General features: G+C 42.0%; 2 protein-coding genes across 8 annotated transcripts in view; both read left to right on the top strand.

Moving 5' to 3' along the window:
• The window catches only part of ARF1 (ADP ribosylation factor 1), a 442,994-nt gene that overhangs the window by 88,120 nt on the left and 330,788 nt on the right, over window positions 1-24,086 (top strand). The window lies entirely within an intron of this gene.
• Window positions 738-23,168, top strand: LOC132540350 (cilia- and flagella-associated protein 251-like). 7 transcript variants are annotated; one of them, XM_060197401.1, is made up of 10 exons: window positions 738-774; window positions 2,957-3,160; window positions 5,212-5,322; window positions 5,711-6,355; window positions 12,910-13,047; window positions 15,874-16,014; window positions 17,341-17,514; window positions 20,151-20,263; window positions 21,176-21,291; window positions 22,886-23,168. In XM_060197401.1, the coding sequence occupies exons 2-10, from the start codon at window positions 3,116-3,118 to the stop codon at window positions 22,921-22,923; spliced, it is 1,521 nt and encodes a 506-aa protein (XP_060053384.1). In that variant the 5' UTR covers window positions 738-774; window positions 2,957-3,115; the 3' UTR covers window positions 22,924-23,168. The 7 variants fall into 7 exon arrangements, with proteins under 7 accessions (XP_060053384.1, XP_060053386.1, XP_060053389.1 ...); XM_060197403.1 differs by lacking the exon at window positions 738-774 and having other exon boundaries at window positions 2,932-3,160; XM_060197400.1 differs by lacking the exons at window positions 738-774; window positions 2,957-3,160 and adding an exon at window positions 4,181-4,476.

A 24,086-nucleotide genomic window follows, 5' to 3' on the forward strand; every position in this document is an offset into this window, starting at 1 on the left:
AAGTCTGTGTCACTCACTCACTCTCCTCTCAGGGTGCCTCCTTAAACAAGAAATAAACTGACAGAAATATAAAAAAGCATTGTGGCATTTCCTACATGTGTGTGAGTTGAACTATAAAGAGTGAGCCACAAAAGGAAATATTCTAATGAAAAAGGATCAGAAAATATTGCATCCCATAAATAACATACTGATGACATGTTTAGGATATTTAAGGAAGACTGGAAAAAATTTGAAATGAAAGTAATTGGGAAAGAAATATTGATTTATGTACAATGCTTTGGTAAATAGTACATGAGACTGAGCTGAAGAGATGATTGACATGCTTGAATATTAAGCTGTATTTCAAGATCAAACACATAAGAGAGATAAACAATATTAACTTTATAAAGCTAGCTTTGACTCCATTGATCTCACTTCTCCCATTCCACACAGCTCCTTTTCCAAAATAAAATCTGCCTGTGCAATAAGGATGTTATGAAAGGGATGGTGGACAGAACCAATCAGAACTATCCCGCCTGCCCCATCCAAGAGCTCATCCAATAAAGGAAGTTCATCACCCAGGGATGGGGCAAAATAACAGTTGTTAATCCCAACTGATTTAACTGAACCAACGGTTTTGGCTTTCAGAATTTGAGACTGGGAATAAGAGTTGTGGGGTAGGTAGTGGTGCAGCCAGAGCATGCACTGGGTTAAAATGAACAAGAACCTGGGTTCAAGTCCCTCTGTCCTCACCTGCCAGGGGGAAGCAGCACCAGCAGTGAAGCTGTGCTGCAGGTATCTGTCTCCCTCATTCTTTCTCCCCTTTCCTCTCAATATCTCTAATCTGCCTCTTTGTATATGTGTACATTTATTTATCTTAAAAGATAGTAAGAATTGTTTGAATTAGTTGGATTGTAGTGATTTAAGAGTAAAGGTTTCAAGCTTCAAATAGGTGAGGCTGCCCCAATTTTTTTAATTCTGATTAAGAGGATAATGAGGTGAATAAAATGTGAAAGTTGATCCAACACTCATCACGTGGGAGGCAGATAAAGAGAAGTCATGAAGGCCCGGGTGCCACAAAGTGAAGCTCTAACAGTTCTCATCTGTCTCTGCTGTGTTGTTTCCCTTTCCCACTTGAATTAGGCACCTGGTCAACCTCTAAGGAGACAGAAAGCAGGCTCGAGGTGCCAGACTAGACTGTGATTGTGGATCACGTTGTGATACTGTGAGTGGCTTCTGGTGGGAAGGGGAAATGGGGACTACTGAAAGGTGATACGAAAGGAACTCATAACCGTTCAGAGTTGTAACACAGATACTATAGTAATTGTGCTATGGAAAAATCTGAGCTGGGGCTACCCTGGGTGCCAGGTGGGTCACTATGTCGGGGAACAGGTGGGGCTGCAGGGAAAGCATCTCCTAGACCTGACACTTTGACCTCCTCATCTGTGATTCTTGGAATTCGGGTATGGTGTCAGCCTTGTCTGCTATGTCTGAGCCCCATAACAAGGTCTACAGGCTGTCCCCGTATAGCTGGGAGTTCATGCGGGGCCACCTCATATTGCCACCACAGAAGGACAGATGGCCGGAAGAAGGTGCAGAGGAGACTCCAAGCTCTCTAATTAAGCGCTTTCACAGTCAAATAATTAATAATAATAACGGTTATTATTGTTAGCTTGACAGTGAAAACACTTTATTGTAACCCTCTATATTATTTCCACACTAAACTTTCTCCCCCTGTGTGTTACTAAGTGGGCCCAGAGTTCAAATAAATCATCAGTTCTCCCTTCAGGTAATGTTGCTGTCCATCCTCTGAGAGGTGGTAGTCTCCTATTTTAAGTCTTGCCTTTGGAGATGGGTGTACCTGGTAGAGTACACTTGTCAGCATTCATGAGGACCTGGGTTCAACCCCTTGGTCACCACCTGTAGGGAAAAATCTTCATAGGCAGTAGAGCAGGGCTGCGTCTCTCTCTCTCCTGTCTATCCTCTATCAAAAAAAAAAAAATGGCAGCAGGGAGCTATGGAGTTATGCAGACATGGTATCCCAGTGACAACCCTGCCTGTAAAATTTTTAAAAAAGAAGTGTTGCTTTTATATTTTGCAGCCTCTTGATTAAAATTCAGCACAGAGACCAACTGTAGTAATGATTCATAGTTGTATGTAGACTGGAAATGAAGTAACATTTAGGCTTAAAAATTAAGGGAAAATTAAATCTTAGTGAATATTTCATCCCTTAGTTTGACAGTGTTTCTTCCCTGCATTTCATGACCCCTTCCAGTATTTTAGTATAAAAATCATTATCTAGTATAATTATCTATCTAAACATCAATTTATTAGAAGACAGCTTCTCTCTGCAACCATCATTTCTTCATTTATAGAACAGATTCCCATTGAAGGATATAGGTATTTGGATGTGAACAGCTGGGCAGTGAATGGGACCCCTTCCTTCCTTCCTTCCTTCCTTCCTTCCTTCCTTCCTTCCTTCCTTCCCTCCTTCCTTCCTTCCTTCCTTCCTTCTTTTTTTTTTACTACAATATCACAAGCTATGTTTAGTCAACATAATACGGCTCTCAGAAAATTATATTTCATCACTGAGATTCCTTCTCCAAAGGCTCTATCTCAGGAGGGTATTGATAAGCCTCAGCTCCCACCATTCAGGAGGACAGACACACATGCCCCCCATGACGTCTGCAAATTTAGCTGAGAAAGGTTTAGAGTCTGAAGTATGTTACTTAGTCCAAGGATATTCACTTTGCCTTTAAAATACTTGGTCACCAACAGAACAGAATCCCTTTCCTCAAGATTGATAAGGATATTCCAATCTCAGGAAATGTTGTAATTTTTTTCTGAATAATTTTGCAAGTGTCTGTCAGCTTACTTACTCTGTATGAAGTCATGATTGTTTTATCCAGTGAATTTAATGAACAGTGACAAATTCCCACATAGTACTGCCACAAGCACAGTTTTCTTTTCTTTTCAGCTATTCTATTGGATGCCAAAGAGGAACCAGGATTATATTGGCTTGAAGGTTTAAATGTCTGCATCTTTTAAGAATCCCATTCAGAATCAGTAAAGCAATATTTGGGAGTGGACCACTAGCATTATTAATGAATTAATAATTGAATATCTGAGATTTTCTATGAGTATCAAGGGTAACAACAAGCTATTTTCATCCTACATTAAGGTATAGACTGAAAGACAACTCTAGAAGTAAAAAAAACAAAACTTAGGCTTCAGTTTTCTTATAAGCCATTTCAAGTTATGCTGATTATTTCCTCACTCTACTAATATAAGGTAGGAACTCTCTATGGAGATTTAATAAAGAAGAGAGGATCACCAAGAAAAAAATATTAGCATGGTGACATTTTTTATCTCAATATTTCCCAATATTGTAAAATTTTAAATGGTCTCATGTTTGTGGATATTCTGATTAAAATATACCATAAGTATTAGAGATAAACAAAAATATCACAAACCAAACTGTGAGAGTGCAACTCAGTCATAATGAGTCAATTCAGATTTATTGTACTTTAAAACAAGGTTTTGAAACAAGGTTTTACTTATTTATTTATTTATTTATTTAATTTTTATTTATAAAAAGGAAACACTGATAAAAACCATAGGATGAGAGGTATACAACTCCATACAATTCCCACCACCAGAACTCCATGTCTCATCCCCAGCCCCGATAGCTTTCCTATTCTTTATCTATTTATTTTTTAATGAAACCACAGCAACAGTATAATCTTTTTATGGAGTTTTTGATTTTAACAAAATTACTGTTATTCTGGAATACTGTGACTGTCCTTTAACTATGTTCTGCGATACCATTCAACATATGATTCAAAATTTTGAGACAAGAGCTCAACCATTATTGTCATAATTTTATCAAAATTTATTATTTCCCACATCAATTTTTTACTACAAGCAAGACTATTTTAGCAATAAATGTACAGAATTTAAAAATAAAGGATTTAGGAATTACCATTAATATCTAAAAATCTCTCGTTGACTAAAGCTGTTTGCATGTTTAGATTTAAACAAAACTACTCCTGTTAAGGTCCTAAAGAAGGAAAGGTTGGGTTCTTATTCAGTCAGAGAAAACACGATAAGTTCATTTTAAAAAATTATATTATTTTACTGGATTAAAGACTTGTCCATAGCCTTGAACTCATTTTACAACCTCAGGGTGGCCTGGACATGGAAAGCACTATTTGACAGGTGTCATGTGAGCAAGGGACTCTGCCCACAGGAAGTGAGGTCACTGTCCTTATGATGATGTCAGTAGAACATGGAACCCCTGTAACCCAGCAACTAAACTGCCCCTTACCCAGTTCATTTTACCCAACCCTTTTTCTGTGAAAACGTGGTGTGTGCGTTTTGTTGTTGTTATTTGCCTGTTTTGGGGAGAAATAATCGCCAGAACACATGAAACGTTGGCGGGAAATAAATTGTTGCTCAGGATGGAAATTATTTCCATCTTGCCGAGTCTTCCCTCAGGTAAAACAGTGAGTCCTAGGGCCATTCAGGCCAGGCCTCCTCGGACAGCTTCCCTTGCCCCTGCCTCTGCAGAGTGAGTGTGTGTGTGTGGGGGGGGGGGGGCTGTGTGGGGCTGTGGGGTGGAGAGGGACTTCCCAGGAGGGGTGTTGAGAGGAGGCTGAGTCAGGTGGTGGTTGATCCCTTTGGTCCTTCATGATCATTCCCCAAGACACATGGGCAGGATTGAAGCAGATGCTCTGGAGCCTCTAAGCTGAGCTCGTGGAGTCCAGGCCCTCAGACCGCCAATTCCCCTCCTTGGTGTGAGTGTGTCTGGAATGGAATGATGGGGCTCTGAGTGAGAACCAGCAGGGACAGCCAGGCGGCCCCCAGGCTTTGTGCCTGGCTGCCAGGCAGTGAAGTAGGAGCTGTTCTGTGGGGACCTCTAGTCCATTCTCCTCAGGTGGAGCAAGTACAGGTGCCTCTCACTCTCTTTCTTCCTCCCTATCTTATTCTCCCATATCAATTTCTCTGTTCTGTCAAACAAATAAACAAGAAATAGGAAAAAATAGGTGCGATGGATTGGTCATGCTGGTACCGAGCCCCACATGATAATCCTGGTGGCAATAATAAAAATCGAGAGAGAGAATGAAAGAATAACAGTGATTCCATCAGACTGATAGCCACGTGTCTGTATGTAGTTTATAATTGATAAGGAAATGTACCTGCTCTAATGTGCTGTCTGCCGTCCTTTTGTAGGAAGTGGAGGAGGAAGATGTGGTTGTCCCCTCCAGCCTGTGTGTGGCCGAGGGTGAGCCCAGAGCTCACATGGAGCAGCTGGTTATCCAAGATGCCCCCATACCCCAGGAGGTACCTGGTCTCTTCTCTGATCCTCACTGGGGATGTGATTTAGGTGGTGGTTTGTTCTGATCCCAGTTTGGCATAGTCTTATGTCTCTGCATTTTAGTTGAAGTTGTTTTGACTTGTGTTCAGAGCCATCTCCCCTTAGATTAGGAGGCTGCTGAAATGACACCCTCATTCATGGTTTTTAAATCCCTACATTAATTTTCCCTCTAGTTTGTCAGATGTTCACTGCTAGCCTCTGTCAGTGCTTTAAGCATTTAGTGCATGTCTGCATTTAGATTTTATTCACACTTATTAACAATGGAAATGTCAACAAGACCTGCTGCACTTTGATGTTTTGCTGTCAACAATTGTATAGTGTGAAGAACATCTCAAGAAACCTGTTTGCTTGCAGGTGGAGCAGCTGGAGCTTCTACACAGTGATCCTGAGGAGGGGAAGAGTGAGCAAGCTCAAAAGAATGAGGAGGATCACATGGAGGAAGAGGAGTTGCCCAAAGAGGCCAAGGAAGAAGAACACAATAATCTGAGAATGTTGGAGGCAGAGTCAGAGAAGGAAAAATCTTCAAAGGAGGAGGAAGTTGAGGAAGTTGAGGAGGTGAAGGAGGAGGAGGAGGAAGAAAAGAAGTCAGAGGAGCAAGAGGTGGAAGAGGAGAACATATTGGAAGAGGATGAGATTGAAGAGGAAGTGGTGATGTTGATGAACATAGAAGATGAGGAGGAGGAGGAGGAGGAGGAGGGGAATAAGAAGGAGGACAAGGAGGAAGAGAAGGAGGACAAGGAGGAAGAGAAGGAAAAAGAAGAGGAGGTAAAGGAGGAGGAGCAAGAGGAGGAAGAGCCAAAGGAGGGAGAGGAAGGAAAGGATGGGGAGAATGAGGTACAGGAGCAGGATGAGGAGGAGAAGCAGGGGCAGGAGGATGAGGAACTCACGGACACCAAGAAGGTGGAGCATCCTGTGGAACTGAAGGGGTTTGGAGAGACCCAGGAGGCTTCCAGAGAGGTGCAGCTGTGTCTCTCTGAGGAAGGGGAGCCCTCCAGGCAGGTGGGTGATGAGTTGGTTTTGAAGGAGGGACCCGGGATCCTGGTGGTGCCCTATTTTCTTTGGGGAGCTCCTGTGGGGTCTGGAGGGTGATTTGTTCTGTACCCCATTGAGAATTGTTCTCACCTCTCCACTTACTCAGTGCCTGAAGTATCAGGATTGTTCGCAGTGCTAATAGGCCTGAGATTGCCTGCTTCTGAAGTGTGCAACATTCACTTTTAAAAATCTCTAATTATTGCTTTCTAGATCAGTGAACTCTTTCCTGTTTTTACCAGTGTTCTTGATCCAAGAGTCACTGTGGTTTAGAAGGACTGACTTCTTTAGTCCAAGCAAGGGATAGACTCTGAGATTGAGGAGAGAGTAACATACAGAAACAGGATGGTGCCACTTATTTTATTTAAATATTTATTTATTGGATAGCAATAAGAGAAACTGAGAGGTAAGCAGGAGATAGAGAGGAAGAGACAAAGAGAGTCACCTGCAGCACTGCTTCACTGTGGTGCCGTGCTCCCTTGACCCAGGGTCCTTGCTCAGGGTGACCTGTGTGCTTTTCTGGATGTGCCATCACCTGGCCCCCAGCCAGGCTCTTTTAAGGTGATGAAAACCAACCTTCACCTGTGTCACACACAAGTGTTAGGGGATCTGAGCAGGACCTTGTGACTGCCCTAGCAGTGCTCACAGCCCATGGGGAAAAAGAGCAGACCAAGAGGCTGTGTGAGGTTGGGGTCCCAGGGGTGGGGGCAGAGGTCCTCACACAGCTGGAGCAGGAAACACATCTTCTGTCTCCATCTCACACCTCAGATCTGCCCATCTCCTGTGATCATTGCTCTGTCCTGAGTGGTTCTTGATGACCTTCCAGAACACGGTCTCAGATGCAACAGCTTGCCTTCCTCTTGCTTTCTCTCTTCCACTTGTGACATCATTGTTTTCCTAATGGACATAGTATTTCTGACGAGGAGAAATCAGTGTGGCCCGGGTTGAGCCCCAGCCTCCAGCACACTTGGAAGGGCCACAGTGCTGTGGTATCTTATCTTTCTATAAGTTCATGAAAGAGATGAAGCTCAATGATGACAATTAAACAAAAGTAGAAGTTACTGCAGCAAGTATTACATTGAAACTTTGTAGAAAACTCACACTAAAACCCTCAGCATGTACATTCAACAAGTTTATATTATAGCTGGCAGTGTCATGTGGTGGGTATTCTAGGCATCTTATCAGGTCTACTGATAATGACATTCCTGTGGGATTCAGACTGTGGTGACCCCCCATCACAGACATACAGAATCAACCCTATAGAAATCACATATGTGCCCCAGTGTATCAGGCTACTGTGGCATTTGCTGGACACGGATCTGATCTAGTTCTCAGAGGAGGTGAAAACTGCATTTCAGCTTCATGCAGTCTTCTGTGGGGCTGTTCTGTAAGTAATATTGCCTGCAGACAAAGACTATAAAGATTGTAGTGGGAGACAGGATAATGGTTACTCAAAAATGTCTAATGTCTGAGGCTCTTGAGTTCTCAGCTTCAATTCCCACAACCACTATAAGCCAAGGTTGAGCAGTGCTCTGATCATTTTCTCTCCCTCCCACCTACCCCATCTCTCTAATTAAAATAAGTAAATAATAGCGAATGGTCTCACTTATTAGCTGAACTTAATAAAGCAGGGAGGGGAAGGGAGAGCACAAAGTGAACATGAACTGGATATGGTGTATTGCAGCAAATCTTATGACTCTGGGGAAGGAGGGAGGGAGGGAGAGGGTGAATATGAAGAAAACTTTGGGAGCCTATTTCATACTGAAACTATAAGCATATGTCAGTGATTGCTCTGTAAAGCATCACCCCCTCGATACAAGTGAATACATAAAATTGGAACAAAGAAAGTGTAATGGTTTTTTAAATTAATTTCAAATTTTCTTTTTTCTTTTTTTCTTTTTTATTTAAGAAAGGAGACATTAACAAAATCATAGGATGGGGGGATACAACTCCACACAATTCCTGCCATCCAATCTCTATCTCCCATCCCATCCCCAATAGCTTTCCCATTCTCTATCCCTCTGGGAGCATGGACCCAGGGTCGTTGAGGGTTGCAGAAGCTGGAAGGTCTGGCTTCTGTAATTGCTTCCCCGCTGAACATGGGCGTTGACTGGTCGATCCATACTCCCAGTCTGCCTCTCTCTTTCCCTAGTAGGGTGGGTCTCTGGGGAAGCGGAGCTCCAGGACACATTGGTGGGGGAAGCCTGGCCGGCATCCTGATGGCATCTGGAACCTGGTGGCTGAAAAGAGCGTTAACATACAAAGCCAAACAAATTGTTGAAGAATAATGGACCCAAAGGTTGGAATAGTGGAGATGAAGTGTAGGGGGGGTACTCACTGCAAACTCTAGTGTACTACTGCTTTCAGGGTTATATTTTGCCCTAGGTTATGGATATGTGTGAACATATGCTCTATCTCCTGGAACCTGGTGTATATTTAGGTTTTGGGACTTTGTTAGGAAGTGAACCACCTGGGATGGAATTAGAGAATGCTATGAGAGGAAAGGTCTCACCCGTAATGAAGCTGAAGGGTTGTCATTCCACACCTGAAGTCTCTGGACGCAGTCTGAGCTGAAGCATGTTGAGGTGACACTTGTTGTGTTGATTAGGTTGCGATCGGCTGATGCAATATTATTTGATAAGAATTGGGAGAAGCATGCGGGAAGGTGGGCCCTACCCTAGGGTCCCAGGACTAAAGGACGTTTAGGCTCTATAGTGGAAATGTGAGGTTCCTGCTGTCTTAGGGTTCAAGAAGACAATGGATAGTTATTAACATCACATTATTTAGTAATTGGATTAACTTTGAAAAGTCCCTTTGTTAGACATACAATCAGGTTTTCCCCCTCTCATATTAATTAGTTATTTATATGATTACAATTTAATGGGAGTGTACACAAACACTATTCCCACCACCAAAAGATTGTGTCTCATCCCACCCACCCGCTAGATCAGGAAGCCGCATGTTCACCCTCCCCCTCACCACAGGGTTTTTACTTTGGTACCCTACTTTCAATTTAGTCAGATCCTGCTTTTAGTTTCCCTTTCTGATCTATCTTTTTTCTCAACTTCTGCTGATGAGTGGGATCATCCCATACTCATCTTTATTTTTCTGACTTAGCTCACTTAACATAATTCCTTCTAGCTCTGACCAAGATGGGTCAGAGAAGTTGAGTTCATTGTTCTTAGTAGCTGCCATAGTATTCCATTGTGTATATAGACCACAGCTTTCTCAGCCACTCATCTGTTGTTGGGCACCTGGGTTGCTTCCAGGTTTTAGCTATTATGAATTGTGCTGCTGTGAACATAGGAGTACACACCTCTTTTTGGTTGGGGGTTATGGAGTCCTTGGGGCATATCCCAGGAGAGGAGTTACTGGGTCATATGGAAGGTCCATGTCTAGCCTTGTGAGAGTTCTCCAGACTGCTCTCCACAGAGGCTGGACCAATTTACATTCCCAACAGCAGTGCAAAAGGGTTCCTCTGTCCACACAGCCTCTCCAGCATTTGTTGCTGCTGTCCTTTTTGATGTATGCCATTCTTACAGGAGTGAGGTGGTATCTTAGTGTTGTCTTTATTTGTATTTCTCTGACAATCAGTGACCTGGAGCAGTTTTTCATATGTTTGTTAGCTTTTGGATCTCCTCTGGAGTGAATGTTCTGTTCATAACCTCTGCCCATTTATGGATGGGGTCATTTGCTTCTTTGGTGCTAAGTTTGCTCAGCTCTTTGTATATTTTGGTGATTAGTCTCTTGTCTGATGTATGGCATGTGAAGATCTTCTCCCATTCTGTGAGTGGTCTCATTGTTGGTGTGATAGTTTCTTTGGCTGTGCAAAAGCTTTTCAATTTGATGTAGTCCCATTTGTTTGTTTCTGCTTTAGTCTTCCTTGCAATTAGGTTTGTTTTATCAAAGATGTCCTTGAGCTTTAGGTGGGAAACTGTTTTACCAATGTTTTCCTCTAAGTATTTGATTGTTTCTGGTCTAACATCCAGGTCTAGAAAGTGTGATTGTTAAAAGAAGTTACACTGATCCCTGCTTTGTCTAGAAGAATGAGCAATTTTCTGTGGAATTTAAAACTTCTTTTATGAAAAAACTTAAAACTTCTTTTTGCATTTGTTAGGATTTAGTTTTCTTTTTTCTTTTTTTTTTTTATATAAAAAGGAAACACTGACAAAAAATACAGGATAAGAGGGGTACAACTCCACACAATTCCCACCAGCAGAACTCTGTATCCCATCCCCTGCTTTGATAGCTCTCCTATTCTTTTACCCAATAGGCATATGGACCCAGGGTCATTATGGGGTGCAGAAAGTGGCAGGGCTCTGGGGAAGTGGGGCTCCTGGACACATTGGTGGGGTCATCTATCTGTCCAGGGAAGTCCGGTTGGCGTCATCTTAGCATCTGGAACCTGGTGGCTGAAAGAAGAGTTAATATATAAAGCCAAATGATAATGAACAAAGAAGTAGAGAATGAGAGGAAGAAGAGAGAGAGATCGTCAGTCATGAGCTTCTGTAGAATTCCAAGTTAATTGTTCAACTCCTCCCCACCCCCAAGAAATTATTGATGTTGATGCCTGGTCATCACTAATCAAGGCCAGATTTTTTCAGACAAGAAAAGACTGCCCCACTAGGGAAAGAGAGAGACGGGCTGAGAGTATGGGTCCACCTGCCAATGCCCAAGTTCAATGGAGAAGCAATTACAGAAGCCAGACCTTCCACTTTCTGCAACCCACAAAGATCCTGGGTCCGTACTCCCAGAGGGGTAAAGAATCGGGAAGCTATTAAGGGAGGAGATTGGATATGGAGCTCTGGGGGTGAATATTGTGTGTGAAAATATACCCTTCTTACCCTATAGTCTTGTCAATATTTCCATTTTATAAATAAAAAAAGATGGACAGTTGTATAGTGAGGGCAGCATCATAACAGTGAGGCTTTCCTCAGTGTGGGGGAGGCTGGGCTGGAAACTGGGTTCTTGTGCAGCAAAGTAAACACCCTCCTACGTGAGCTATCTTGCTGCCATGGGCTGACATTTCCTGACAGAGGAAGACTGGGAGGGGAAGAGACACCCCATACCAAGCGTTTCTCAATGCCATCACACACCCATGTGGTGTTCCAGGACTTCAAGCCTAGGTCATGTGTTTGGCATAGCAGGTGTCTCCCCAGATATCACCACCCTCAGACTTTTTGTTTTCTTTTAGAAGATTCTTTGACTATAGTTTCTGATTTAGCATCAAAGTATTTGATCCACTTGGAATTTACTTTTCTGTTTGGTGAAATATAATGGTTCAGTTTCATTCTTCTTAATGTTTCAGCCCATTTTTTCCAACACCATTTGTTGAAGAGACTCCCCTTTCCCCATTTAATAAGTTTGGGCACCTTTGTCAAAGATTAGATGTCCGTAGGTGTGGGGGCTTCCTTCTGGGCTCTCAATTCTCTTGCACTGGTCAGTGTGTCTATTCATGTTCCAGTACCAAGCAGTTTTGATGACAATGGCTCTATAATATCATTTGAGATCTGGGAGTGTGATGCCTCCAGTTCTCTTCTTGATTCTCAAGACTGTTTTGGCAATTCTAGGTCTTTTCTGGTTCCAGATAAACATTTGTAGCATTTGTTCTATTCTCCTGAAAAATGTGGTTGGGATCTTGATTGGGATAGCATTAAATTTGTAGATGGCTCTGGGTAGTATATACATTTTGAGAATGTTAATTCCTCCAACCCATGAACATGGAATATCTTTCCACTTCTTTGTGTCTTTTTCTATTTCCTTGAGTAGTGACTCATAATTTTCAGTATACAAGTCTTTCACTTCTTTGGCTAGGTTTATTCCTAGATATTTTGTTGTTTTAGTTGCTATAGTAAAAGGAATTGATTTCTGGATTTCAACTTCTTCCAACCTAGTGTTTGCATAAAGGATTGCCACTGATTTTGGTATGTTAATTTTGTAGACTGACACGTTATTATATTGCCTGATAATTACCAAAAGCTTCCTGCTGGCTTCTTTAGGTTTTTCTATATATACTATCATATCATCAGAAAATAGGGAGAGTTTGACGTCTTCTCTTCCAATCTGTATCCCTTTAATCCTTGCTCCTGCCTGATTACTATGGCAAGAACTTCCAACACTATGTTGAATAGTAATGGTGATAGTGGGCAGCCCTGTCTAGTTCCTGATCTGAGGGGAAATGCTTCCAGTTTTTCACCATTGAGTATGATGTTAGCTGTAGGTTTCCTATATATGGTTGTTTTTGTTTTTATATAAGAACACTGCTCAGCTCTGGCTTCTGATGATGCTGAAGATTGAACATTGGACTTTGGGCCTTAGTATTTAAAGCAAATACTTCCTTAGAGGAGGTGCACAGTATTTATTCTGTTTGGAGAGAAACATCTGTCTGAACTTCCAGCTTCCCCAACATTTATGCTTCATCAAAATGAATTAGTAGACTTCTGCAGTTAGAATTTACTTTAGTTTATTAAGCATAGCACCAGCTAGGTGATCTGATTGATGCTGATGCTTTTCTCTGTCTGTAGGTGGACAACGAAGACTGTAAATCTTCTCAAACTCTGCAGAACGAAGAGCCCCGAATGAGGGTCTTTCATGTCCAGGTGGAGATAGATGACCCTCTGGATGAAATTGCGCTGACAGTGAATTTGAACTTAAGATCCAAGGTGGTGCCTGGGGTACTTCTGGTGTCTTATATGTGGATTTTAATTTAGTAATACCATGTTCCTATACCTTGTCTATACCTGTGCACTGAAGCTCACAAGACAGTGCAGAGGGTGCTGGATGGTGGTGCACCAGGTTGAGCACACATGTTACTAAGCACAAGAACCCAGGTTCAAGCCCCTAGTCCCCACCTGCAGGGGGAAAGCTTCGCAAGCAGTGAAGCAGTGTTGCAGGTATCTCTGTCTCTCCCCCTCTCTACCTCTCCCTACCCTCTCAATTTCTGGCTGTCTCTCCAATAAATAAAGATAATTAAATTTTTTAAAAGAATGTAGAATTTTCCTTAGAGATATTGAGTAACTTTTCCAAATTTTTTAAATTTGTTTTTTTGAAGGGGATATAGATATCTTGCATTATTTATTTATTTATTTATTATTATCTTTATTTATTTATTGGCTATACAGGGTTAGAAATTGAGAGGAAGGGGAGACAGAGAGAGAGCGAGCGATAGACACCTGCAGCCTTGCTTCACCACTTGCAAAGCTTTCCCCTGCAGGTGGGTAACAGGGGCCTGAACCCGGCTCCTTGCACACTGCAATGTGTGCACTCAGCCAGGTGCACCACCATCCGGCTCCAATATCTTGCATTTTGATGTAATTTAATGAATTTATTTACTGAATAGAGACAGAAATCAAGAGTGAAGAAGGTTATGGAGAAGGAGAGAGAGAGACACCAGTAAGTCTGCTTTACCACTCATAAAGCTGCCATCTTGCATATGGGGATCAGGGGCCTGAACCTGAGTCCTGGAATGTGATAATGTGTGGGCTCTCACTGCTATGCCACCATCCAGTGGTCTGTTCTTCCATCATGTTTTCTTTTATCCCTCAATCACTTCCCTCCTATTTTTTCAGCTATTGAGTCTTATACCCCAGTGTCTTTGATCTAGAAGTCACTGCTTCTTGCAATGATTGTCCACAACTCCCAGTGGGAGTTAGTATCCTTTTGTAAAAGAGGAGAGAATTTCCCCCAGAAATTAGAGTGTCATTCCCTTTTAGAGACAACAAGAACTGATTTGTGATGAGCATTTACTGCAATCCATTCACCTCTTTCATAAGTATTGGGTGGGCTTGATTTGAGCCTGCTATTACCCCTGCGCACGCAGAGGCCCCAGACCTGAGGGAGGCAGCCGGCCCAGAGGCAGTGTCAGAACATGGTCACAGGTGTGTAAACAGGGTCCACACTGGGATGAGGAAGCACATCCCCTCCACCTCACACCTTATATCTGTTCTGACATTCTGTGTTTAATATATTGGCCAGTACTGATGTTTGCATTTTTAGACCTATTATCTGTCCATTTTCAGTACATGCATCTCTCCTCCTAGAGTTTTAAGGAAACATAGGAAGGTAACACATTTATCAGTTTACTAACTCTTTTATTTTCTATGGAATATTAAAAAGCAGTGAACCCTATATGTTATGTGGTAGAAAAAAATGGTAGGGAGTCAGGCGGTAGCGCAATGAGTTAAGCGAACCTGGTGCGAAGCACAAAGACCGGCATAAGGATCCCGGTTCGAGCCCCTGTCTCCCCACCTGCAGGGGAGTCACTTCACAAGCGGTGAAGCAGGTCAGCAGGTGTCTGTCATTCTCTCCCCGTCTGTGTCTTCCCCTTTCTCTCCATTTCTCTCTGTCCTATCCAACAACAATGACATCAGTAACAACAACAATAACTACAAGAATAAAACAAGGGCAACAAAAGGGAATAAGTACATAAATAAAAGAAAAAAATGGTCATTGTAATATAGGTGTTGAAACTCAACGGACACTTCTCGTGTGAGGATAGTTCTCGCAGAAACATCACTGGTGGCTTTCATAGAACCACGAGACTTAATCATGAGCTTGTCTTTCATTTTTGATATCTGATAATTGCACTCTTTTTAATTGTCAAGTGTTTTTAATACTGAGAAATGATTGACACCAGGCCACAGAGTATACATCTCTGGAGGGAATCCATATCATCTACCTTCATCAAAAGCTCTGTGTAGCCCCCACTCTCTACCTGGCACTGCACTGTGAGCTCCAGGTGTCTGTTGTGTCCATTACTCTCATAGACGTCCTGTGGGTTTAGACTGAGATTGTCACCCCATCTCACAGACAAGTAAAATCAGGCCTAGAGGTCATGCACTGCACCAGGCTGGCATGGGGTAGCAGCTACTAGGTGCACAGGCTGGATCTACGTCTCAAAGGTGGTGAGACTGTATTTTGGCTCCCAACAGAATTCCATTATGATGTTCTGTAAATATCCCCTTTATTGAGCATGGCTGATTATATGTTAAAGTTAGTATTAAATCTTTTTTAAAATTATTCTGCCAATAAGAATTTAAAAGGTTTTGACACAAAGTATTTTCTTTGATGTATAGTAAGTTTTATAAATTTACATTTAGAGTATTTTCTTTTTTTGGTTCCTTAGACTGAGTGATCGAAACTCACCTCTGAGCCCTCTCAAAAGACATGTCCAAACTGAGCTTGATGCCTCAGAAATCCCATATGCCATTACTGGACTAAGTCTTTAGCAGAAATTTTATTTATTTAAAAAATTTCCAGGGAGACTTAGGTAAAGCATACAAGTTTAATCAGAAGTGCTAGGTATAAATCAAACTAGAAATAGTACTCTCCTCTGGAAGAAAACTTGCATTCATAACAGCTGGCAAAGCAATAATTCTTCCATTTTGGACTGACTCAGTAGAGGACTGTGATTTGATTTTACTTTTCTTTTTGAAATGAGACCGGCTAGAAGATCTCTAACATCTTGATGCTCTGCTCTGATCTTGTAGAGGGAAGCTGAAGACCAAGGGACATCATCAGAAAGGCAACAGGAAGCTGAGTCCAGACAACTGATCTTTATGACCGTCAAGGACAAGTGTACTGGGAGGAAAGTAGAGCTGATTCTGAAAGTGACCATCGTTTCTGATAGGGTGCGTTGGTTTCTTTGGAGAACTATGGGTGTGTGTTAATGTTGATGGTGATTTAGTTCCTGTATCTGGTTTAACATTGACCATAACGCTGTGAATCCATGTCCACAGAATAGCTCAGATTCTTTTTAGTGCTATTTTGCAGAGATTAGAATGCTTCTGATATGTCACACTTCCCCAACATTCATGAATACCTAAGTCAAATACATCTTCTAATAATCTTCCACTTTAATGTGTTGCATTGTAAAATTTCTTCAAATTTTGGTTTGATGATTAAGAAAATTTAGTACTAGCTGGGGGATATAGCAAAATGGTTATATAAAGAGCTCTCTGACCTTAGGCTCCCAGCTGTTAGGTTCAATCCCACAAACTGGTAAGGAAAGATAAAGAGAAAGAAGGGAGGGTGGTCTGGGAGGTGGTGCCATGGATGAAGCATTGGACTCTCAAGTATGGGGTCTTGACTTGATTGCTAGCAGCATATGTACTAGAATGATGCCTGGCTCTTTCTCTCTTTCCTCCTGACTTTCTTATTAATAAATAGATACGATATATAAAAAGAGTGGAGGAAAGAGTAGCTTAGTCTAAACCCTTCTTTAATTGTTCTCTGAAAGAATAAACAAGCTTCTGCAGAAAATTAATTTTATTCTGTTATAGTACCTTTTATCTGTAGTGGTCTTTTTGTGGCTAAACCTCAGAGCAGGAAGTGGTATTTCTCAGCTGGCAAACTCCCAGACAAGCATTAACCATGGCTGAGTACTGTCTTTTAGTCCCAGGAATTTCTTCCCTCAGCTCCTTTCTGTCCAAGAGCCACACATGTTTGGACTCACCTGTAGCTCGTTGAGTTTTTGAAGAGATCCCCGGTAGTCAGTTGCTGAGTTTCCAGGTGACTATTGTTGCTTTTCCTAGTTGATTAGGAGAGCAAAAGCCAGCTGCTGCCATGCCTCCAGAAGTCCCACCTTGTATCTTTATAAAGATTGAGAGGTTTCTGTTTACATAGAGAGTGAGCACTGCTCACAGCTTTTGAATGGTACCATGGTTAGAACTTTGAACTTTGAAGTATGTGAGTTTTTTGCCCCAGCTCTGGTCTATTGTCTTAGCAGAAAATTGATTGTAAGAGACTCCTTTGAAGAAATTAATGTAAAGAGGCCTGTGATATTTGCACATTGACATCAAGATGAAGAAATAGTCATGCATTCTTAGGAAGAAAAGTTGCTAAAACAGTTGTACTTCCACCAGAAATGCCTTCACGTCTGCAGCATTGATTTGTATTTTATTAAAATGGGAATGACTGGAAAATGCCACATTTTGACTTTTGTTCTCATTTTGTAGGTTGAGAGTGTACAGCATATTGTCATGGAAGAAGCAAGAAAGGAGGAGGAAACAACATGGCGTTGGGACCTGAGCGTCCATCAGCCAGGAAATCAGAGCAGCCCTCCTCCAGATATGGCACTGAACCCACTCATGTCACCAAGAGTGGCGAGTCTCAGGGCAGACGTGGCCAAGGTGCTGTCTTAGTGTCTCTGGGGATGTTCTGAGAGGATTTTCATCTGGATTTGTTCTGTACCCGGTTGAACTCTGCTCTCATGTTTCTTCTGCCCATGAGTCCACAAAATAGTTTGGATTCTCTTTCCATGCTATGCCAAGAGATTGGAATACTTAAATGTGAAGCCTTTCAAACTTTTCAAATTCCTCAATCCACTTCCCTCTAGTTTTTTTCAGCTGTTCACTGTTATTCCCCAATAACAGTGTGTTTGTTCCAAGAGTCACTGCTCCTTACAGTCATAGAAACCCACAGCTTCAAGAAATTATAGATTCTCTGAGCAAAGGAGAGAATTTTCTTCATAGACAGCAGGAAAGTGCCATTCTCTTTCAAAGACTTGACAACTTAGAGTGGAACAAGTCTTCCTATAATTTGTTTATTCAGCTGTTCAACTGGTATTGTGTGACATGAGCTTGATGAGTTCTGGCATCACAGTGCTCACAGTTCATGGGGGCCAGCAGATCAGGAGGCCAGATCACTATATGTGTGGGGCTCGGGGGGTCCACACAACTGGAGGAGGAAGCAGATATCTGTGTGTGTGTGTGTGTGTGTGTGTTTGTGTCTCATATCTGTCCTGTGTCCTCTTTTTGATATATTTGTATGTACTCAAGCTTGCATTACTTTGCCTAATGATTGAAGTAAATATCATTGGAAGGTAAAATATTTAGTATGTTCACATTCCTTTTTACAATAAGCTATTACAGAATTACAATAAGACTAAATTACAATAATAACAAATTACAATAAGCTATTACAGAATTACAATATGCTATTACAGAATAGCTATTTGTAACTATCAATGACCGTGACAAGTCATTAATAATGAGAACTGCCATTGTAATAGTGGTGGTGAAATTCACCTGAAATATCCAGTGTGACCATGGATGGGTCACTTTCATAGAGCCCTGAGTTGAATGTTTCAATTTTGATTATTTCCCCCTTTTTAACTGGATGTACTATTTCTAGAAAGAGATTTGATTGAACCATCAAGGTAGTTCACCTGGGAAGGTGCCTACTTTGCCATGTGTGTGATTCAGGTGTGAGCCTGGTCCTCCTTGCACTTGGGGCAAGCTGTGGTCTCCCTCCCTCTCTCTCTCTCTCTCTCTCTCCCTTTCTTTCTATCTGAATAGTTAGCCATGATTGGATAACAAGATAGATTATTGAACCACCAGTAGCTTCTTGTTTTAGTGATAATATATATATTGTAATTAACTTGCTAGTAAAAGGGAAATTGAGAGACTGAGAGATAAGAAGAGATTGAGAGAGGGAGATGAAGAGAGATACCTATAGCACTGCTTTTCCACTAGTAAAGTTTCCCCCCAGCAGGCTTCAACCAGGATCTTTGCAAGTGGTCAAGTGTTTGCTCAACTGAGGGCACCACAATCCAGCCCAAGTAAACTATTTTTTTTCCTCCAGGGTTATCGCTGGGGCTTGGTGCCTGCACTATGAATCCACTGCTCCTGGAGGCCATTTTTCCCATTTTGTTGCCCTTGTTGTGGTCCTTATTGTTATTTTTGCTGTTGAAGTTGTTGTTGCATAGGACAGAGAGAAATTGAGAAAGGAGGGGAGACAGAGAGGAGGAGAGGAAGATAAGACACCTGCAAACCCGCTTCACTGCTTGTGAAGCAACTCCCCTGCAGGTGGGGAACCCGGGGCTTGAACTGGGATCCTTATGCCTGTCCTTGCACTTTACACCACGTGCACTTAACCCGTTGCACTACTGCCCGACCTCCAAGGATACTATTCTTTAACAACCCTAAGCAGCAGCTTTGAAAAGCTCTTCCTGTCTCCAGGTGCACTGAGCTGAGCTCTCAGAATCTGTCCCATCATCAGAAGCTCACAGATGTTCCTGTGACTATTCTTTTACTGTATCACAGGCAAGCCCAGTCAGACAAGAGACACATCTTTTACACCCAAGGTGGCACAGCCATGAAACCCTGAAGTTTAGTTACTCTCATATAAAATCTTAGCCACTTGGGTCTCTTGATAGCTGGTATTTCTCTTTTCACTTTTTATTAGGGATTTCATACTGACTCATAAAACTGAGTTAGTAGGGGAATGATTCCACACCATTCCCACCACCAGAGTTCTGTGTCCCCATTCCCTCCACAGAAAACTATGTTACCTCTCCCAAGATCACAGATCTGGGTTGACTGTTATCTATAATTATATTTTTATATATTTTCCCATTTTTCCTATGGTTCTGCCTTCTCTTTTCTGAGTCACACCTACAGCTATTCCTACTTTGTAATGTCTTTCTTTTTCCTCTTCTCTCTCTGGGTCCTGATGGAAAAGGAGTCAGAGCCCTCTGGTCATCTTCTTCTGATATTTCTCCCCCTCTTGGTGTGTGGACCAACTTTTTATTTTATGTGCAGCAGGTGGAAGCTCTAGCTTCTGTAATTGTTTCTCTGCTGGATATTATATCTTTCCCTAGTGGGTCAGGGCTCAGGAGAGGTTATGTCCCGGGTACACTGGTGAGGTCTTTTCCCAAGAAAGTCAGATGGAAGCATAGTAGCATCTGCAACTTCATGCCAGCTGATATTTCTGAGATGATCTGAGTCTGTTGTTAAGTCACAAAACATGTATCTTCTCCTTTCAGGCTGTAGCCAGAATGGAAGCCGATGCAGAGGCAGGTGGCAACAGCTCAGGGCATCCCACTCGGCATTATTTTATAAAAGGACAAAGTGCTCAGGAACTGATGGACATGCAAGAGTAAGGAGCGGGGACTCCCATACACCACCAATTAGAAACATGCTTGTCTTGCAGTTTTCACATTCTGACATCCAGGACTCCTCTCTTGGGGGAGGGTGGAGGGTGAGAAGTGAGAATACTGGTTTTCCAGAAATGCCAGAACATTCCTCTGAATCTGTTGAAATGACGCTGTCATTGCGCCTGCCGTTGCTGCAGGGTTGACAGTGAGCTGGTGAGTTCCAGTGGAAGATTTCTGTCAGTTTTAGCAAAACATCCTGTCCTCAGCTTGTAGACCTCGAATGGCTGAGAGCTTCCTTTTGTTCTTGGCCCATTTGCCATGTTCCCAGCATGTTTGGGATGTTCTATCCCTGGGGGGCAGTGAGTCTTCCTGGTGCCTTGTGCTGTTTATACGGCCAGAGCTCCAGGTGCTCGTGGGGGCTTCCTCTCTGCTTCCATCTGTTCTGCTCCCAGTGAACTCTTTCTGGAAGCATTGCCTGTAGAATGTCTGTTATCTGCCAGGCTGTGCTCCATGAAGGACATAGTGCTCTCTGACACTCAGTCCGTGACTGGTCTGCATTGCTTTCCATTCAGGGCCCAGTCACACTCAGAGAGCTTATTGGAGCTGGTTAGAGGATTGGAGTCTCTGCTCCCAGTGAGGAAGTGGTCCTGCCATGGGGGTGAGATGCTGTCTGCTCTAGATTGTTTGCAGCCCAGGTCTTCCTTAGATGGAGACTCCACATCAGAGAGGCTCTCAGCTTCCCACAGGGCTGTCCACTGGAGCATCCTGGGGAGCCTCCCTGCCTTCTGCTTCATGCATTTTGCACAGAGGGCCTGATAATGCATTTTGTGTAGTGGGAAGTATTCTAGTTTGTGTGTATAGAATGTTAACTGTGATGAGGCACTTTTTTAAAGTTTCTTTTTCTCTCCTGAAAGCTTGCCAAGCTTCCCACTAGGTCGGCTCCAGTTTTCAGGCCAGTGTGTAGCTGTGAAGACACCTCGGAGGAAGAAGAACTTTTGGACACGGTTACGGAATGTTTTTAGGAAAGTAAGTACAAGATCATCCTGAGTCCTTCACAAATAGTGGTTCCATTGCAGTGCATATTCCCAGCAACTGTTTTGTCCATTGGTCTGGGGGGTTTCCATATGTATCTGCTTTGTACTTTATCCTTATTCCCAGGGTGGGGGGTGGTTCTTCAGGGAGCAAATTTGAGGAGATCCATGTTTCATCAGTGAGTGCAAACGTGGACTTTAGAGTCATTCACCAAACTGAATACAGAGTGTCAACTCTCCTGAGGAACTTGGAGACCATGGAAGTTATAAGTCCTATTAAGGATGCAATCAAAGGTCCAATAAATTATTTAGATCATTTAAGTCATTGTTCAAAAACTTGGCCAATAATACAAGACACAGGAGTGTCCTCCCAGGTATGGTCTTATTTACCAGTAACCAGACACCCAGTTGAGCCTTCAGAAGTATCAAGGAGTCAGATGAGACATTCAAAGTCACAGAATAATGTAGACAGGTATATAGACAGTAGTTCAAACACTCTATACTTTTGAGGGTATCATTATATAATAATTCTGCCAATAGCTATAACATACGGTAAGCTGACACAAGTTTGGATATAATGTGTGGAATTATACAAAAGCATATATTTAGCCATATTTTGGGAGGTTCCTGAAAAATTTCCTGTCCAAGTGGTTATTTTACAGATGGCTGCAGGCAACTCTCATAAGTCCCATTGTTCAGGTCCTGCTTGTAAAGGGGAAATTAATAGATGAGGTCAAGGAGGAGCCAATCCCTCCTCATTCATGCCAGGCCATTAAACCAGAATGATTGGTAGAGAATCTGTGAAAGGTGTGGGTTCCATACTACCTGAGAGATAGAGTCACAAGCAGTGGCATTATACTTGTCAGAATAATTATTTTAAAAATTCCCATGAAGAACCCAGTCCACCAATCCCTATTTTTTACCTAGAATCATGATTTTCCCATGAGGCACCCAACATTGAGTCCAGTAAGTAAGAGAGAAAACATAAGTAGGAGAGAAAACATATGATATGGTGCCACAAAGAGTGTCAAGAGATTTCCCTTCCCTGTCAGTGGTGTTGAACTCGTGGTAACAGACACAATCACCATCATGGCCAGAAACAGGTTTTTTGCTGTCTTATGACAGCCTATATCATGAAGGACTTTTTCACCTTTTTGGGTGAAAAAGTGTCCTGGGCTTCCAATGTTTATTGTCATCTTTATACCAAAGTGGTTAATTAAGTTCAATCATCTTTGAATTGGAATAGTGTTGATCAGCTCTAGTACATATATCTCTGTGTGGCAAATTAAAAAATTTAAAGTAAATAATGTTATAGATAGTTGTCTTTGTACAAGTGATACATTTCCCCTTTTAATTTTTTAATAACTTTTTTTCAAAGTACCATGGACATGTTCAATTATGGCTTCTCTTGAAGATTATAAGGAATACCAGTAAAATGTCTAATTTTCCAGGAATCCCCAAATTTCTTAAAGCTGTGACTGGTATAGGCCGTACCATTGTCTATTCTAATTATGGCAGGTATTCCCATAACAGTGAACCAAGCTAATCAGTGAGATCTAACACAACCCACTTTTTCTCCTGACTGTACAGTAGCCCAGATAAAGAAGGAGAACATATCAATGATGACATGAACATAAGAATTTCAGCTGAAAAAAGGCACATGAGTTATATCCATCTGCCACACATCACTGGAACACAGTCCGCGTGGATTGATGCCAGAGACATGTGTGGTCACGTGAAGTGGCTGACACATAGGACAAGAAGTCACTTCATCTCCAGCAACCCTCAAAGGAATTTTATAATGAATATGCAAGCGGTGGAATGAAGGCCAGTATGTTCCTTGTCTGGATAAATAAAGATAGGATGATTAAGAAAATCTGCCTTGTCATTTCCCCAGGTCAAATGTCCTGGGAGATTTGTGTGACCTCTTATGTGGGTGATAAAAAAAGAGGTGAGTTCATGCACGAATCATTTCTTGGATCCCAGTCAGCAGAGGAAAAATTACAGTGTGAGCAGAAGAGAGTAAACCTGTCTCCAAAGGTTTGGCATGGTTGACAGTGTAAGCTTAATCTGAAATAATATTTATGGGACTCTGTACAAATTTCAGGAGTGCAGCAAGTACAAATTCTGTCTGTTGAACAGATGTTAAAGGTGTCTGAATGCTTTTATTTATATGGGGCCTCAAGATACCTGCTTTTCCATTAGCAGATCCATCAGTGAAATATGTTTCAGTCTTATGGAAAGGGATATCATGGACTGTGGAATTTATAATCCAAGACGTGCATTTCAGAAAATCCCAACATTTCCCTTTAGAGTATTGACAATTTATTTTCCCTACATTATCTGCTAAATTCTAGAGAGGTGGGTTTCAAGGGCTTATTGGTGAGGTTGTCTGCCCAGTGAAATCAGGTTGGCATCATGGTAGCATCTGCTCTTGATGGCTGAAAAGCATTAAGATATAAAGCAGAACAAATTGTTTAATAATCAGGAATCTAAAGGTAAGAATATAGCAGATGAGATTTGGGATATCCATTTTGGGAAATGTTAGGAAGTCTATTTTAGGTATATTCCAAGTGGCCCATGACTCCAATTTCTGCCTGAGGAAGACAGCTAATATGCAGGTGAGCTAAAGGTATTGTCTAGGGGAGATGGTTTCAGAGTTGGTAATAAAACAAGAAAGCTGCACTCATTACAGGAAGAGACTGCACTCATTACAGGACCAATATTCCATGAGTGGCAAAGTATGTTGACCCAGCCTCCCTACAGAAAGTGGGACAGCCCTTACCACTGTTGT

This window comes from Erinaceus europaeus, chromosome 9 (genome assembly GCF_950295315.1).
Source record: "Erinaceus europaeus chromosome 9, mEriEur2.1, whole genome shotgun sequence".
Classification (NCBI taxonomy): Eukaryota; Metazoa; Chordata; class Mammalia; order Eulipotyphla; family Erinaceidae; genus Erinaceus; species Erinaceus europaeus.

Coding starts and splice junctions, on each gene's coding strand:
- LOC132540350 (XM_060197400.1), top strand. CDS start 4,405: ATGAAACGTTGGCGGGAAATAAATTGTTGCTCAGGATGGAAATTATTT. Junction 13,048..15,873: donor ATTTGAACTTAAGATCCAAG/GTGGTGCCTGGG, acceptor CTGATCTTGTAG/AGGGAAGCTGAAGACCAAGG. Junction 21,292..22,885: donor GAATGTTTTTAGGAAAGTAA/GTACAAGATCAT, acceptor ACTGTACAGTAG/CCCAGATAAAGAAGGAGAAC.